We start from the raw sequence: 19,239 nt of genomic DNA on the forward strand, positions 1-19,239 counted from the left end.
AAAATTCTTCCTGATAAAAATTTTAAGAGCTAGATAATGGTATTAGTAATACCCATCGCACAAGAAACTCTTTGGAGCATTTCCTGATTCTTCATAAGCAACAGACAATAGATTTATCTCAAAAGATGTAGCTGGTCAATCTATTCATCTTCAATAAGGGAATCAGGAATCTTGGCACATTGTCAAGAATATGAGAAGTAACCAGGAACTACCCACATATATTCTGTTACATAGTTATTGTCACTTCTATTGTAAATTATATTTGCCAGAGCACTCTTCCTGTATGGTTTTTATAGTTGCTTTTCTTTTTTCTTAGAAAGCATTCAGTCTTAAGTCTAAATGAAAGAAAAAATGAAAAGAAAAGAAAGACCTAATAGTCTCACCCAGGAATCTGAGGTTTTCAATCGAGTACACATACTCACATACACAGATCTCATATTCTCTCTCTCTCTCTCTCTCTCTCTCTCTCTCTCTCTCTCTCTCACACACACACACACACACACACACACACACACACACACAAAGGGAACTTCTCAGCTTCATCTGGGTTTAACTCTTCTAGACTTCGTGGATCATTTCAAAAAGTAGCAGAAGCATATGCAAAACCCAGTTGGCTTGTCCCTTCTCAGTGACACAGAGAATGGAGTAACCCAAATTAGTGTAAGATAAAAAACTCATTAATAAATTTCAAGGCCAACATGATTTTAACCATAGGCACACTCATGCTTGAGTAATCAATCCCCAGACTATAAAACAAAATTTATTAGAAACATTGAAGGTATAATTTGGCCAGTCACAGGGAGTAGAGTTTTTGCTCTTATTACAGATCTTAATGAAAGAATCCAGTTAACAGCTCAAGCTGCCTTTTGCTGTCTGGATGCATATCTAGGACCCTGTCTTAGCTTCCCTTATTCACATGTTGCCCCCTGTACAGAAGGTGACCCTAAGCCCTGATTTCAGATATCAACTGACTATACTTAGTCACAATTGAATCAGGGTCACTTTGGTCATGGGTCATTAACAGGGCATTTAGGACCATTTCTTTTTTTTTTTTCTTCCTTCTAATATTATTTTTTAAAAAATGCTTTCCAATTTTTTAGGGCCTTTTAATCATATCAAGTCAAGCCTCCTGGGATCCACGTCGGATTCAAACCTCAACAAATACAGCACCATTAACAAGATTCCACAGCTTACTCTGAATTTTTCAGATGTCAAAACTGAAAAAAAGAATACATCCCCTCCTTCTTCAGATAAAACTATTATTGCACCCAAGGTTAAAGATCGAACACACAATGTGACAGAGAAAGTTACCCAGGTAGGATGCGATTTTACTATCAATTTCAACTATTTTTGAGGTTATTTTTGGCACCATAAACATATTCTTTTTCTTTTGAATGATTATCAACAAAGGTAAGACATTTATATATACTCCTATTTGTCTTGAGGTGACCCTTTAATGTAACAGATAAATGAAGCTGTATACCGTGATTTTTATGTATTACTAGATCAAGCAGAACTGGGTAACTGGTATTGTTTCTGTGTTGTAGAGGTTGTTAGCCTGCTATTCATCATGTTTAGACATTTATTGTTTTGCTGCCAATTCTCATGTTATTAAAGCATTTTTAAAAATACAATGGATGTGTCTCTTGACGCTTTAGAGGACTAATTGGGATTCACTCTTAGATATGGCCTCTTTTTTAGATCAACTGTACCAGATAAAGTCAACTGTAAGTCACTTAACTTAGGGAAATAGCTGTCTGAGATGATGAAAAGTCAGAGTGAAACAATACTTTTGTACAGGAACAATGTTTTACTGTTTTCTAATAAATACTGCCACTTGAGCTAGAGTACAATGTAATATCTAGATGAGGTCTTACTTCAAAGAATAGATATAAATATGATTTGTACTTACTATATCAAAATACCAACCTAAGCAGCGCCTAGCTTTTGCTTACAATGCACTTACATTGTTAGGAATTCATGACTCTAAAATTTGTCGAGTAAGCGATTTTTATTCAAACAAGTTACTTATTGTATTTGTTTAGTGAGTCTTTGTATAAACTGTCCACAATATACAGACAAATTTGACCCCAATCTCCATCCCAGGTATTGAGGAGTTTGAACTAATAAATTGTTCCTGTTATTTTGATCACTACATATGTTACAGTGCTGTCTGCACCTAACCTTATGTGTAAGCTGAAGTAGCTATGAAAGGCAATGAAGCAGTTGTAAACAGATGTGAGCAATCTATATTTATTGGAAATGAGAAGTCACATGTACCATTTGTGAGAATGTCCCTAGTACATATTTCCATGTTTGTGTAGTAATGAGGTGCTCTACTCTTATAATTTCACTTTTCTTAACTTATAGATAAAATATTTACAGTAGTTTTGAATAAAAAGACTACCATTGTGCAAATTGTATTTACACCATTTCTATAACTTTGAATCTTACTCATGATAGTTTTTCTCTTAAAAATATTTTACAGACTTGAGAAGAGATATAAAAATGATTGGAAATATTAGGGTCAGGACTCTGCATGTGGCCTTAATGAGTAAAGTTGACAGAGTAGCACAGATAGTACTCGTTATGGTGAGAACTCTTGAGTACAGGGCTCTCTAAAGCAAAGGAGATGCCACTCATCTCCAGCCCACTGTGGCCAGGCAGCAATATTTGACCAATGAATGTTTCCAAATCTTCCAATTTAAAGAAGACACTGGAAATCTAGAAATTAAAATACACTTTTCATTCACAGAAGTTGTCATATTAATTTTAAAAATGCATTTGTATTCTTTATAGAACAAACAAAACACCAACGTGATGTCAGCAATGCTCTCATGAGTTGCTCCACCACAGGCCCCTGTTTTGCCACACCCAGCAGATCCACTGTGCCAGGGGAGCAATGCTCATGTGGATCAGAGAAGGCACCTTCTTAGGGGCTTTCTCATCCTGGTATAACAGGAAACAGGTATAGATATAGCCACAATGAAATGCATGGTAATAAAGAATATAGGATCACAGGTTTGGGAGGAAGTAACTGTGCTTTAAGAAGAGACTTTTCAGAGGAGAAAACAAGGTAGGCTTGGATATTTATGCTGGATCAATAAAGTTATTTATCAAACTGGCTAGTAAGTGATGTTTGAGAGCATAAATCAGAATCAAACAGGCATGTATTATAATTCTGGTTTAGTCACTTATTGTGTACCATGGGGACAAGAGTAACACTGAGGCAATCTGAAGGACTGACAAAACTTATTTCTCATGGTTGATATAGGACTTAAATAGAATACTATGTGGAATGTTTCTTCATGTTGCTAAGTACATAACAAGCAATGTTCATCACTATTATTTTATTACTGCGTGAATCTCCATACTCTCCTTATCAACTCTGAAGAGTAACCTTTATCTCTGCATCCTCAGGGGCCAATAGGATACCTGGCAAAGTGGAGTTCATCAAATTTTACAGATGGAAGGAATAAAGGAAGGAGGGAAAGAAGGAGGGAGGAAGGAAGAAGCTGACCAAAGGAAGGGATTTCATAGAGAAAAAAATAACAAGAACAAAGTTATAGAAACACCTTCCTGGGTCAGTGAGAGAAGAGAATGGGAACTTTCCATTCTAGATAATTCTTTACTATCTTCTTACATAATTACCTTGGTAAAATTCAACATCCTTCATCAAAAGCTTGATGTTCTTTTAAGGTCTTGTGCTTCATATTTCAAAATTCCTATAGTTTAAATATTTAGCTCTGTAATATTATAATATCTGTTTAAATATCTTTTAAAAACTTAAACTATTACAATAGACTAAATATTGTGCCCCCCCCAAAAAAAAAATTCATATGTTGAAACCTAATCCTAGGTGTGACAGTGTCCTGAGATGGGATCATTGGGAGGCTTTATGTCATGAAGGTGGAACCTCATGATTGGGGTTAGTACCTTTGCAAAATAATTGCCTGGGCCCCTACTGCCATGTAAGGCACAATGAAAACGTGGTCATCTACAAACAATATAACAAACCCTCACCAGGTGTCAAACCTACCAGTGACTTGATCTTGGACTCCACAGCCTCAGAACTGGGAAAAATAAATTCATGTTGTTTGTTAGCTACTCTGTTGATGGTATTTTATTACAGCAGCCCAAATAGACTAACACTACTCACCACTAAGTGGATCGAAGGCCCATTGAAAGGCTCCATAGTCTTCCTGTAATTGCCCACACTTCTCCCAAGTTCTGGAGTATACCCCTCCTACTCTCCCAGTAACTCAAATTGGAGATGGATAATACAAGCAAAGGCTTTTAAAGGGTGTTGGAAGATTAGAATTGCATTGTGTTTATGAAGGATCATTTTTTGTTACAATATGAAAATTCAGTTAATGGAAGAAAATTCTAGAGGCAAGTAGGATAATTATATGGTTCTGATCTTAGTAAAAAAAATGGTGAGGGTCTAGATAACAGTAAAATAAGAAACTGAAAAAAAAGTTAGGAACATTCTATATAATTTTTAGAGCCCTCTTAGCTCTTAATCACAAGCCTTTCAATTTTCCATGTGCCACACGAAAAGAGGTAAAGATCAAGTATTGAGAAAGTTTTTCTGCAGGCATAACCTCTAGATATTCCATTTAAGTATTGAAAACAGAATTGTCCTATGCTTCTTTCTCTTTTAGTGTTTTTGAAATTTTCTATTTATAACTATCTTTGGAATTTCCATATTCACTCCATATAACATCACTTTAACCTCTATCACTAAAAATAACTTGTTAGTGAAACAAAATTTAGGGAGATTCTCCTCCAGAAATTCTCAACATATTTGCTTTAGTCAATCAGGAATGTTTTCTTATCAAATGTTCTTATTTAGTTTGTTCCCTTGATAGATTTGTATGGTAATACTTTCTACAAAAGTTGTCAAGCTTTTATTCATGATCATTCAATGTGAATTTCAAACACTCCCTCAGTGCACAAACAATAGACCAGACATCAAGAGAAAAAGGCATACATGAAAAGAAAAATTAATCTCTGCTCCTGTGTTCCATCACACTGTTTGGATTTTATCTCTATTACACATTGCATCAGAATTACTCAATTATTTTGTTGCCTCCTGGGTTACAGCTCCTTCATATCAGGGACCATATTGTTATTCATTCATTCAGCCATTCATTCATGCATTAATTTATCCACTCAATAAGCCTGTATTAAGAACCAATATGTACAATGGTAGGTGTTGAAAATTCAGAGTTAAAAAATAATTTTCTGCCTCAAAGAAGAGAGGGAAACAGTTGGGTAGATTACATAGGTATTATGATGCAGTGTGAAATGCTATGCTACAGGTAAATGGGACAGGGTGCCAGGGATGGAAATTTTCCCTATCTTATAAACTTGGCAGTAGTGGAGGAATATAAACTTGTAGATGAATTTTGAAACTTGAAATTTCCAAGATCAGGTATAAGAATCTAGAGCGGATCATACTTAGGCAGGGGTCTATAGGATGAGGCATGAAGTGTTTGTATTACTAGTGCCTAGTAAAATACATGACACACAGTAGGATTTTTTAAAATTCAGACATAAACTACTGAGGGTATTGGATAGAATTACCAAGAGTAAATCTGCAATCCCCAATCTCCAAAGCAAATTCTGTCTTCTAAATTATTCCCCTAGGCATGGTTCCAGTTCTTGCTGCTGTTTTGTGTCTATAGACCTTTTTCATTGGCTGTTCTTACAGGCTGAACTTCTGAAATACACCGTCCTGTACTTCATCTGACCTTCTCTACTCTTTTGGAGGAAATATAAACTATTACTAGCTGAGGAGGATTGTGTATAGGCTAATTTGCAGTTATCTGCATTTTAGGGAGACAAGGAACTGGCTTTTTAAAATTTTTTTTAGTACTGGGGATTGAACCCAGGGGGACTTAACCACTGAGACACATCTCCAGTCCTTTTATTTTGTCTTATTTTTTATTTTTAGACGGATTCACACTAAGTTGATGAGGGCCTTGCTAAATTGCTGAGTCTGGCCTTAAATTTATGATCCTCCTGCCTCAGCCTTCTGAGTCACTGGGATTACTTGTGTGTGCTACCACACTCTGCTTGGCTGGCCATTTCTACTAATTTCCAGTGAGCAATAGAGACAAAACAATTAATTGGAAGAAAGGTGGCAGAAAACAAAACGAAGGTTTAACCGTGCATTTGCAGTTTTCAGTTGAGATAAACTTCTAGGCTATGTTTCCCCATTCTAAAAAGAAAAAAGAAAAAGAAAAAAGAAAAAAACCTTTTGTACTTTTTTAAGATTTAATTATTCCTAAGGCTACTTCCAGGCCAAATGTTATGCTAAGTTTTAGGATGAAATGTATCATTTTGTTTTCATGTTCATCTTTGACACGTTTTGTGTCACATCATTCTCCCTGAATATGCACAGGAGTATCAAAAGAGTTTAACATGTTATTATGCATTCTAAAACTTTTTTGGCAGTGCATGTGAGACTTTATTATTCATTCTTTAACAGAATAAAATAATAGAAACCCAGCTTGAACTTCCACCCATAGAAAGGAAAGGAGGAGGGGCAGTGTATTGAATCATATAACTCAGAAGTGGAGGGGCAAATCTGCTTGGGGACAGGCTGCAATTCATTGTTTCTACAACTGGGAACATTTTTTCCTCCCTTGGCCAAGCTTTCTTCTGTACTAAAGTAACTCCACTCCTAAGGAGAGCAAGTTTCTCAGATTCTCCTTGATTTAATGAAAAAGTCCTTTTCTCTTTTAGTATTCTCATCATTCCCAGAGAATGAGAAGCCTGATTGACCAATTTGGGCCCTGTGATCATTGTTCAAGTGGAAAAAATATGTAGCCCATTGACTGACAACCAACCTAGAAAAATGGAGTTGAGGAGGGGAGACTCTGAGGATCAAAAAACAATCAACACTGGCTCACTGTGACAAAGAAGATAAAAAATCGGACTAATAGCATCAATCACATACACACACACATGTACACAAAAACACACTGAATACACATTATGTGCTGGGTAGGTGATAGAGACACCAAAAAATAAAACATAATATTAATACTCAAGGCATTATAAATTACTTGGATAACCACTATGTAACAGTATATAATAACAGCATTTATAAGTGCTAGTATAATAAATGCAACAGTATTATGAAAGTAAAGGTAGTTTATATTCCCCTGCAATTTAGTAATGGTCAAGTTATGACCAAATAGTGCTACAAGTTAGTCTGTATTACTTATGAAGATTATCTGGTGAATTTAATGAAAAGCCATAGAGATATCATCCGAAAATAAAATGTATGAGAGAAAGTCTAGTTTAATTTTAATCGAGGGAACAGAAGATGAAAAAAAAAAAAAAAGATTTACTGTTGGTCTACAAGTTTAAATTTCCTATGACTTTCCTACGGAGAGTGTTCAAGAAAATTAGTTTGAAATGTAATCACAAAAAGACTTAGGTCACCAGGAAGAAATGTCTGAATGTATGAAAGGTCATATAATCATTAAATCTATGTAGAACTATAAAGTAAAATAGATCCCCAATATTTAGGATTCACACAAGTATATTATTTACATGAAAATAGAATTATGGTAATTTAATAGTAGCTGACATTGATTAAGTATTTACTATGTGCCAGGATTCATGCTAAGTGGCTTAGTGAATTATCAGCTTTAATCTGCATGACACTCAGCACTATTATCATCCCCACTTAATAGAGGAGGAATTGAGATCAGAGAAAAGAAGTAACTTGTGTCCCACATAATAAATTGTGGAAGTACCATTCAAACCAAGATCACCTAACTGGGGAAGTAAGGTTCTTACACTGTAAAGCAAACCTTCTTTATGATTCTGTTCTGCTTATTTATTTCCTAAATCTATTCAAGGGTTAGCACACCAATTGTACTTGTTACAAGTACATGCAATATGAAAAGACAGTAGGATTTGGGGTTTTGTTGGTACTTAGTTACAGGAAAAGCAAACTCATACTGATATTATTGACATAAAAAGAGTTTGAAGATTATAGCCCTTTGTTTTCTTTTGAAATTTGACCCTCATGAATATATGCATAATTTCTTCAATATGATTCAATGACTTCAAAACAAGTATTGATTATTTTGTACTTCTTTAGGAATTGAGATTGATTTATAATAGAGAAATTTTAATGGAGAAATAACAGTGATTTCATCTAATTAGCTAATATATAAAATTATTTATCATCTTAGTCATAATAATACAAAGTTTCTTAATACATTCCTTAATCCCTCAAATCAGATAAATTTAATCCTAAACTTTCTTCAATGACAGGATTATACAACCTTCCAAACACAACTACAAACTAAATGTGACTTAATGTGTGGTAATACTTTTCAATAAAAATGTTAGGATTTAAAAATCATATTTAATTCGGAAGTCAAATTTGCAGCACTTTTATAGAAATTTATTGATTCTCCACTCTTGAAGTTACAGAAAACAAAATTCACAAGCCTTCTACAGTAATTACTTTTTTCCTAAACTTCAGTTTACATCTGAACTGATTTAAATTTCATACAAACCTCAATAGAACTGTACAGATCATTTTGAACTGCCAGAAATAGCAATGATCACGAAATTCAAAATTGAATCTGAAATGCACAGAGGAATACAAAAGTACTTCTGAACAGTACCAATTTACATGGTGTTTGTTTTGCATCTATCATCTTGCTTCTATCTGTAGAATACCATGAAACTTGGCTCAGAAACACAGAAATCCCCATGAAATGTTTTTCCCACATTCTGGGCTTGATCTATAAACTGTCTATACATGCAAATTGAAATGAAAAGCAATAGGTCTGGATGCTATAAGTAGGTACAAAGCACATTCATCTGAATAATTAGGGATCCAATATGTGTGAGTGATTACAAAATGTGAGTTAGCATTAGGTGCTATGGCTGATACAAAAATATATAAATCAAGGTCTTTGCCTCCAAGGGCCTTTGATTAAATGCAAAGCTTTGAGATTTAAGTTCCTAGATTATGTTTTCTGGGGAGTTTTTGATCAAATACATACATTTTATAACCTAAACAATAATAAGCAAAAGTTATGGACATTTTAGTAATAATTGACAATCACAAGCATATTGTATGCCATAAACATATCAAATATGAAATAAGGGTGTTTGATATTTTATAAAAAGAAGGATGGGATTTTTTTAAAAAAGCAAAAAAATTAATTTTCTGTTTTCACTAAATGCTGCATGCATATTGATACTTGCATGCATGTACTGATATGTATTGCAAATTAAAATAAATGTGCACTTAAATATCTTAATGTGCTCAAAATCATATATTTCCAATTTTTTCTATATGATGCAGTAATAATATATTCATATGAAATCCTGAGGGGCCACTGAATAAAAGCCAGAGCTTTGAGGAAGCATTTATGTGTAATTGCTTTTAAAAAACACCTGTTTGACTTCTGTACACTCTTTATATGTTTTTAAATGAAGTGAAGAAAAAAGTACATTCTCCTTTACACAGCTGTGTCAGCCAAAGAAACTGGGTTGAAAATAGATGCTTGAAGTAAAAGTACGAGTGGTCAGAAGAGACAGGTAAAAATAATTTAGCTTGGAGTACATAGCAATAGCCTGGTTGCTATGGCGACCGAGGCACAGAAGAATGTGGATATCTGTTGCCAAGATGGTTCAGTTCTTCTCTCAACGTCACCACCCCAGGTAGCATGAGTCTTGAGATAAAAGTCAGGGCTAAGAACAGAGAAAGGCAACACAGAGATACAGAGTCTCTTTGTTTCTTTTCCCTCCTGGCGTAGGGGTTGTGACAAACATATGGTTACAGGTGGGTTGCCAAATGATACCGCAGCCAGCAGAAGGAGAGAGTTTTTCATGCTTCACAGGATAAGAACCAGGCCAAGGATTTGTGTCAGATATGAGAATAGCAGAGTGCACATGGTATTTTCACATAACCCCAGCAGCCTGAGGCCTGCTCAATGTTAAGCAGCTATGTACTATTTCTTGAGTTAGTCAGCAAATTCAATCATGGAACTGTACTGAGAAAAAATATACAAAATGAAGGAAAGTAAAATAAAACAAAGTAATAAAATAAAATAATAAAAGTCTCATTGATTATATTGGTGGCAAATTTGTGAGGAACGTATTTCCCCCCCTCTATCTCTTCTTCCCTATATTTTGATGGTATCACTTCTATTGGAAAGTATGCAGTTAGAAAATAAACCATTTAAAATCCAATTGTCCTTAGAGAGTTCACCAAAAAGCAGTCAGACCGCATATTAGAGAATTCAAAGGAGTCTTAGATATCATGTTCCCCAAGGTTTCCCGAAATTTCCTGAAAAGTAGAATGATCTGAAACACCTCTGTATCCATCCCTATTGCTACCTATCTCTGTGTCTATCTGACTCTATTTTTTCCTCAACCCTCAGACATTCAGTAAATTTAAGTTAAATCTGAGGATTTTGAATTTTTAACAATCTCTGGTCCATTTGCAACCTACCCTCTATTCCCACATCAAAATCAAACATATTGGGAAATCTGGACAAACCCAATCCTTTCTTTCATTCTACAGTTGAAAACACAGAGAAGAGAATTCAGTATAGAGCTGATTTTTTGCTTCTTCAATTATTGTTGAATGCTGCATCTGTTTCTGATATTCTTTTTTAAAAATATTTTTAGTTGTAGATTGACACAATACCTTTATTTTGTTTATCTTATTCATTTATTTGAATGTGGTGATGGGGATTGAACTGGGCCTCATGCATGTTAGGCAAGCGCTCTACCACTGAGCCACAACCCCAGCACTCTGAAATTCTTGTTGAGTTATCTGGTTTGATTATATGTTCTTGTGATTTTTTCCCATTTTTATCAGAAATGAAGAGACATGTTCATACTTATTTTAGTAATTACACTGGAGAAACATATATACTTTTAGCGGGCAACTACTAAAGCCAGAATGCAGCTACTGCCATGCTCAATTACTCTAAAACCCTTTAAGAAATAGCATCCACTTCAGAAAGCCTGTCTATGTTACAGTAAGCTAAAGTATCTTCCTCATTACATGGGCCTCACAGTTTTTTCCTGGAAGAAAAGTTTTCTTAGTCAAATTGTGTCCTGTCTAGAAGTTAACATGGAAGGGTAGTACGCTAAATGTTCTGAGAAGTTCTGACTTAAGGAAATGTATTTTAAAATGTTTGCTTGACCCAATATTTTTTTTTTAATTTTTGAAAACAGTATCCATTTTAATTGTTATTTATTTGTTTATGCATAACATTTATTGATAGAATTCAATGATGAGATGGGCGATGCTTTAGGAAATAACGGCCTAGACCAAATGTTTCTTCACAGATAACCAAGAGAACTGTATGTCTAACTCAAGCATGAATACATTAGAAATTGTAACTCTTTTTAAAGGAAGAAATTGATATAGGCATGGAGTAATAGTAACTGGATTGGGACAAGTGCACAATAGAAATATATTTTTCCTTCTTGTTTTAATGAAATCTGTTTAGGTTTCTTTTCCAACCATGTGCTAAATGTAGAACTCAGAGGAGATGAAAAGAATGCCATCTATGTCTCCTCTTCTGTCTTAAATATTCTTTTCACAAGTTTACCTGTGTTTCAAAGCCTACTCTTTTAGAATCACTTAGAAAAAGAAAAAACGTCTGCTGCAGGGGTCATGGTGAAAAGAACAGAAGTGTCTAAATATTCTTTCTGAGGAGACTGTAGTTAATTAAAGTTGACCTTCTGCTCTACTTTAGGCTCAAGAGAGTTGAGACTGGAGAGGCCTCCTTTTTTGCCCGCATGCCACAATGATGAGAAGTTCTTGGTACTAGAGATACCCATTTAATGGCAAGGTCAGAGGTGAAGGGGCATGTGGTATGACCCTGGTCACATGACCATGCTATTTTCCACACTTTGTTGGCTCCTTTCCTCCCTACTGTTGTTCTCCCCTTTCTTTTGTAATGTAGAAACACATACAATCTGTAACCAGACCTCTGCCAGTTCTCTTTCTTATATTTGAATGTCAGTCAAGCTGCCAGACCACCACAGCATCATCAGGAACAAAATCTTAATTTTCAGCTCATGGAATTAAAGCCCAGTGACATTGGGTGAACAGAATCAAAAGGAAAAAAAAAATGAAAGAATGCAATAGAAATACTCTACGCTCTTTCTTCCTTGACTGGCCACTGTTATTTCAACTATACCTCCAGGTTTCAGGGTAATCAGCTGCCATTTGCAAATTATGCCCAGAGCTATATATCCATTATTCATAAGGTTTTTTTTTTAACAGTGATTTCAGACCCTTTAAGTTTTCCTACCTGCAGGCATCTGAATTACTTCCAAAATTTATTATTTTGTTACCTCTTATGCCTTCCCCACTCTCTCCCTCTCTTTCTCTCTCTCTCCCTTTCTCTCTGGCATATTTTACCATTGCCAGATCCTGCCAATTCCCTTTCTTTCCAATAAAGAAAGACTTCTCTCTCCTCCTATGTTTTCTTCACTAGACATGAATGAAAATCTTTTGAACGTTGTGTTTAATTTTAGAAAAAGACAACGCAGGTAGGAGAGTTCAGTAGAAAACTAGTTAAAAAAAAAAAAGAAAGGTATTTTTCAAAGAGCACTAAAGCCTAAAACAACTTAGTATTAAGAAGAGAGAAGTAATTCATTATCATTTATTTTATATTTAGTTATATAGAATGAATATAAATAGATTTCTGATGAGTCATTTTAAGATTTTGAATATTTTTCTAGCAGTTTTTCTTAAACTTATATGCATTTTGAAACCAAACTTCTGTTTTAGAATCACTAAGATCACTAAGGCAGAGAGGGGGAATACTTATATGAAGGGAAGTTAATGGAATTTCCACTTGAGGTGCCTTTGTTCTACCCTGAATCTTCACAGTTTCTTTGTTCAAGTTCAAGGAAAACAATAGACACAACTCCCTAGTCCTGATTTCCTTTCTATGAAAGGATGTCTAACTGCCAAGAAAAAAATTACTGCACATTGTATGGATCACTTAGGGGTCATCCTGACAGTGTAAGTTTACCTGCTTTCTTTACATGTTATTTATGTAGCAAGAGTGGAGAAAACTGTTTTTTAACAATATCAAACAAAATTTAATGCAATCATTCAAACAGTTTTGATTTTTGTTTGTTATGGCAGTACTAGGAAATGAACCCAGAGCCTCACACAGGCCAGGAAAGTACTCTACCCCTGAGCTACATTCCAGCTTTTTTTTTTTTAACTATTTTTTTTTATTTTGAGAAAGGGTCTTGCTAAATTACATAGGCTGACCTTGAACTTAGAATCCTCCTGCCTCAGCCTCCTGATTCACTGGACTCATAAGCATGTGCCACTGCACCTGTCTTTCAAAGAGTTTTGAGACCTGTGCTCTTTTTAGTACTAAGTGCCAACAAGGAAGATGAGACCCCAAAGGGCAGATAATTATGATCTTCATATTATCCAAGTGGCAGCAGGCCCAGATGCATTCTGTTATATATTGGCTTTCTCAGAAAGAGAGAGAAAGAGAGAGGGAGAATGGAAGGATTTGATTTATGTAGATTCAGCACCATAAGTTAATTTGTTCTCAGTGGAGTATGTATTTTGTGTTTTCCTTTAATAAAGCTATTTAGATATTTTTATTGTTCTAATCTTCAAGTACTTATTTTTATAAAGACTTGTGTGGGGGGCTGGGGTTGTGGCTCAGCGGTAGAGTGCTCGCCTAGCACATGCAAGGTGCCAGGTTCAATCCTCAGCACCACATGAAAATAAATAAATAAAATACAAGTATTGTGTCCAACTATAACTAAAAATATTTTTAAAAAAGACTTGTGAATTAAATAAATATTCAGAGCTACACACATTGTTAACTGTATACCCAGGACTGAAATCCTAATTTCTGGACTTTAAGTCCTGTGCTCTTTCCACTTGGCACTCCCATTCGGGAGCAAGGCCATTTTTATTCCTGTATCCTTTCCTTTGCACCTATAAAAGGACAGAGTTCCAGGAACACTGTCATCTTCCTAGTCTGACTCCCCCTGGTCCCAATCCTCTACTATATAAGATAAATGCCTCAAAAAGTATAAGCAGAATTGCTTACAAGAAATGAGTTTTTATAACTAGTTAAAACCACATAGTCAAACAGGTACTTTTTAGAAGATATAACAGTCTGCTCACTGCCTCAACAACAGGGCAGAAAATTAAGTTTGGGGGGAAGCAAACAACATTTTTAGCACAGTCCCTAAAATTTAGGTAGTCATTATTCATTTGTTTTGAGAATATTCTCAGAGAAAATAATCCAGTGCCACTTTTATGAAGATCAAATGTAGAATTTTCTACATAATTAAATGCAAGACTTATATTAATTATCAAAAGGAGACATAATATTCAAGACAATAAGAAGGCAACAAAGAAATGAGTGAGTTCACTAGGAAATTATTTTTATTATTGAAAAATAGGATTCCTGGGTTGGGGATGTGTCTCAAGCAGTAACGCACTCACCTGGCATGTGCGTGGCACTGGGTTCAATCCTTAGCACCACATAAAAATAAAATAAAGATGTTGTGTCCACCAAAAACTAAAAACTAAATATTTAAAAAATTCTCTCTCTTCTCTCTCTCTTAAAAAAGAAAAAAAAGAAAGAAAGAAAAAAGTAGGATTCCTAAATGTTACTGAGAATGATAACACCACACTGTAGAACCTTACTTTCATTCTATATGGAATTGAAGTCTACATCAAAAGACTATAGTAGCCAGGTGCTGTGGCACACACCTATAATCCCAGTAGGTGGGGAGGCTGAAGCAGGAGGATCATGATTTCAAAGCCAGTCTCAGCAAAAGTGAGGTGCTAAGCAACTCAGTGAGACCCTGTCTCTAAATAAAATACGCAGTAGGGCTGGGGATGTGGCTCAGTGGTTGAGTGCCCCTGAGTTCAATCCCCAGTATCCTCCCCCACACATGAAAATAATGACTATAATAAAATACAGAAATACATGCCCCAGGGTGGGTATAGTAACCTGAAACTTGAACTAGACAATATGGGCCCTCGTCAATAGTATCTTGAACAGATTATAATGTAAAATGTTGAAATGGTCTAAAATAGCTTTTTAAACATGTCCTATGTATTTAAATTAATATACATGTCTCCACTCAAATATACTTTGTTATTTATTCTGCATTCTGCTTTTATTTCCTTAGCTTATGAAAAGTTAATTCATTATTAATAGGAGTCCTTCTTAATAGGAGTCCTTCCCCATCTTCAGTCCTGGAGAATAAATAATCCACAACATAATTACTGCTCTGTGATAGTTCTAGGAAGTTTCATTTACAACAGGTGAAAATTAACTTGCTAATAGCTGGGACATAATGATATTCAGTTGGCACTTGACATTCAGTTTGGTTCCAGAATAGAAATTACAATTTGTAGTGAACTTGTTTTTTTTTTTTTTTTTTTTTTTTTTTGGTATAGTTCTCCAGGAGAGGAAGGAAAGGTTCCTGATTAATCTGTAAAGGTTAGGAGAACCTACTTCTGCAAAATTTTCAATTTCCCAAGGTTCTGTAGCTTTGGGAAGCAGCAGGCATTAATAATATCATTCTCTCCTTTTACTTTAGCTTAATGCATAACCTGAGTGACCTGCTACACACCTTGAGTCTGGTTCCATCAGTAAACCTAATGTGGCTGTTTAAAAGTACTGACATCGTTCGAAACACTTTTACACCACTTAGAAAACTTTTTTTTTCTTTTAATCGGTTAATCCTCTTGTTGAATTATTACCCACATGAACTCACTTTAATATGTCTTTTAGAATTAATTCATCTCATCTTCCCAGAGGACAAATACTACCCCCTCCTCACCCACCCACCCACCCCCCCACACACACACACAAACATGCCCCAAAGTGTTCTTCACTACACATGCTTTCCCTCTCCCTATCACCATGTTCCTACCCCTCAGCAGCAATACGTCTGCTGTGGTCCAACAGTCTCCTTTAACTTCTTTTGTCCTATTCATGATATAAATATGACCTGGAGAGTTTCTCAGAAATATGACCTGGAGAGTTTCTCAGGAATATGGCCATTTCTCATGAATATGGACATCCTTATCTCTGTAGTTCAAGTCCTCCCCCCTTCTCTCTCTCTCTCTCTCTCTCTCTCTCTCTCTCTCTCTCTCTCTCTCTCTCTCCCCTATCACCATGCTGGAGACTGAACCCAGAGCTTTGAGTATTATAGGCAAGCATTCTACCACTATGCTACATATACTGCCTTAAATCTTTCTTATTTCTGAGATCTACATCATCTCCAAGTAAATTTATCAGGCTTCTCAGCTTGTACCAGCCTCTCCTATCCCTAAACTTGCGGGTCGTTTAGTCTTTGTTTCCACAACTAAACAATTCATATTCATGCTTCTTTGTGTCTCTTTGTACTTGGCTAGATGATGAAGCCAGAAAGCAAGAGGTTTTAGAGGATGATAATGATGAAGGGAGATAGACTCATATGTAGGTAATTTATGTGTATTTGTGTGTGTACATTGAGGTTTTCCATCTTCTGAACTTTACTTGAGTGATAGGATCACATCATCTTTTTTAAGATATGGCTCAAAGAACCTACCAGAAATCTCACTCACCATTTGGAAATTACACAAAATAAAATCCCACCGAATGTAAAACATTCTTAGCATTCACAGGAGAAATATTTAACTTCTGTATTACTTCTTTGATAAAAGAGAATAACAAATTTGTGTATCCATTCACATAACATTTATTGAGTTCATATTAGATTATAGACAGTCAAATAAGACATAGGAAAGTTCATTCTTCTTCCCTTTTCATAAACTGTCTTTGTCCTCTCCTTTTTACTAGTAAAGAAAGAGGCATGAAGGAAGGAGGAGACAGTATTCTGAGAAACCATCTTAGATAAGCCCAAATTGGACTGAATTATTCCAGGCTGAGACTCTGATTCAATTAGCTTCCAACTAGAAGGTAACAGACTATCAGCTGGATTCAGCTCCCAGCCCCTATCATTTAATACTGGCAATGCCCTTTGCTGCATGGTTTGCTCTTTCTTTGTCTTAGATTCCCAATTTGTGAAGTAGTCATAACATCTTCCTTAATGTAGACAGACCCTTGATAACTATTTAGTGTCACTTCCAAGGCAAAACAGCAAACAATTAGCTCATTCTCCAGAAGTGTCTGGGGCGCCATCTCTGAAAAGGACACTGCATCAGAAACTCTGGTGACAGTGGTGACACTCCCCTTCCATCTCACTGAGTGGACAGTGAAAGACTAAACAGATCAAACTATGACAAAGGTCATACTGTGACAGAAGGGGTGGACTGTGAGCAGAGAGGGGCCATTGAACTCAATCTGGAGAAATCAGAGGAAGTGATGTCTACACTGAGCCATGAAGAAAACAAGAAGGTAGAGGACATCCGGGTAGTGAGGGTGCAGGAAAGGCACAGACCAGGGCACAGAAATTTTCAAGTGGAGTAAGCCAGGGAGGCAAAGTCCCAGAGGTGGCTGTGGGAAGAGTGGCATGACATGACTTCCATTTCTGAACCAAGTTCTCATTTCCTGCCTCCTTTCTGCTCTCCCCTTATACTATCAACTCCCTGAGGTATATGGTAGAACATTCTTCCAGGTTTGTTTTCCTCTCCAAAAGTTCCATCCTTATCATGGAGAACTATCCAGTGAAATATGCCAGTATTATAAAGTGATATACAAAATTATAAATAGTTGTTTAAAACCCCCTCAGTTCCTCCCACTGCAATAAAAATCTATGTTTTCTGAATGCTGTTAATTTGATTAAAGTATCTCATATAAAAAACTGCATGAAAAACAGAGTTTGCTCTCCCTGGGATATATTTGCATCTTCAAGGAGAAACTCATTAACTCAAATTAATCTTTTATTGATGGAAGCATAGGAGAGGAAAGCGAGAAGATGGCAGGTGAAAGGGGAGACATTTTTTAGAAGCAGCCCTTCTGGTTCTGTTTGTATGCTCCCAAATTCCCTGCCACTCCTCCTTCCTCCAGTAGACTTTATCCCACTGCCATGACCACTGCCCTTTCTTCACCTTCAGAAGGAGTCTGAGGGTCAGTACCTCAGGCTTCTCCTGAAGAACCAACGTTGCTTTTGTGTCAAAATACATTTGTGAGCATGCTGGGCTTCCTGTGTTTACTGCACACTGAACAATTTGTAATGGAATAATTGGTCAAGAAAATTAAGAAAAATGAATATGCCATAGGTGTCTATTTAAATACAAGTGTTTAAAAAAACCCTTATATTTTATAAAAATACAACTCTTATATTACCAAATCTGAACTCCATTTTTATTGCTTAATTTAATGTCTGCATTTAACTGGAGATTTTCTTTCCTAACTAATATCTTAAAATAGCTTATTAAAACCTTGAGAAATTATGATCTCCTTGGCAAAAACATTTTTCATGGCATATCAGGTTACGTTCACAATAGCCTCCCTTAAAATCTAAGATGACATTGTCATGAAGTAGATATTAAAATAAATTTCATCCTTTATCTTGGGGGTCAGGCTGCACTTATTTTCACTCTAGGAAATACCAGTCAGGGATTAATGAACTAAAAAAAGCTGGGGAGCATTGACAGGGACTCTTGACAAGGCCTCTCCAAAGACATACTCAGGGAATACAAATATTATTTTTCCTCAGTTCTTTACATCACACACACAAATGCAAACACACACTCCTTAGTTTTATACCTACATTTAATTCCAATGCTTCTTAGGAGGCATAATTTATTGAGTTTCTTCAAACGAATAACTCCTAAGTTCTTGTTTATCTTGTGAATAAACACATAACTTTCATTTGTAATCTATAAGAATAGAAAAAGGAGCAAAATAGAAATCATTAGTTTATTTGTGCTTAAATTGTAAAAAATAAGTTTCTCTTTCAATTGACACTTGAGTTATGTGGTAGGTACTGAACATTTGCTCTTATCAATAAACAAATATGCTTGCTTGGACTTCATGACAATATATAAAGTTCATAAGCCTTCCATTTCACTAGAAATTCAAACTCTGATCTTCCTTTATCTTACAATAAAACCTGTGACCAAGCAGGAGGGTATCCTGTAGCTAACAAAGATATTGCGTTATGTATTTTAAAAGAAAAGTCAAATTCAAATTATCAATAAATATAAAATATAAATTCAAGATATCAAATGACTTTTATATAATTTATAAGTAGTCTTTCAGATCCTCATTT

The 19,239-nt window shown here is 35.5% G+C and overlaps 1 protein-coding gene across 2 annotated transcripts in view; it reads left to right on the forward strand.

The window, feature by feature from the left end:
* The window catches only part of Kcnh7 (potassium voltage-gated channel subfamily H member 7), a 456,737-nt gene that overhangs the window by 342,054 nt on the left and 95,444 nt on the right, over positions 1-19,239 (forward strand). For both annotated transcript variants that reach the window (XM_076866090.1, XM_076866091.1), the window contains exon 6: positions 1,101-1,315. In XM_076866090.1, coding sequence (XP_076722205.1) covers positions 1,101-1,315 — 215 coding nt within the window. The remainder of the gene's footprint in view (positions 1-1,100; positions 1,316-19,239) is intronic.

The sequence above is a fragment of the Callospermophilus lateralis genome, chromosome 9 (genome assembly GCF_048772815.1).
Source record: "Callospermophilus lateralis isolate mCalLat2 chromosome 9, mCalLat2.hap1, whole genome shotgun sequence".
NCBI classification, from domain to species: domain Eukaryota; kingdom Metazoa; phylum Chordata; class Mammalia; order Rodentia; family Sciuridae; genus Callospermophilus; species Callospermophilus lateralis.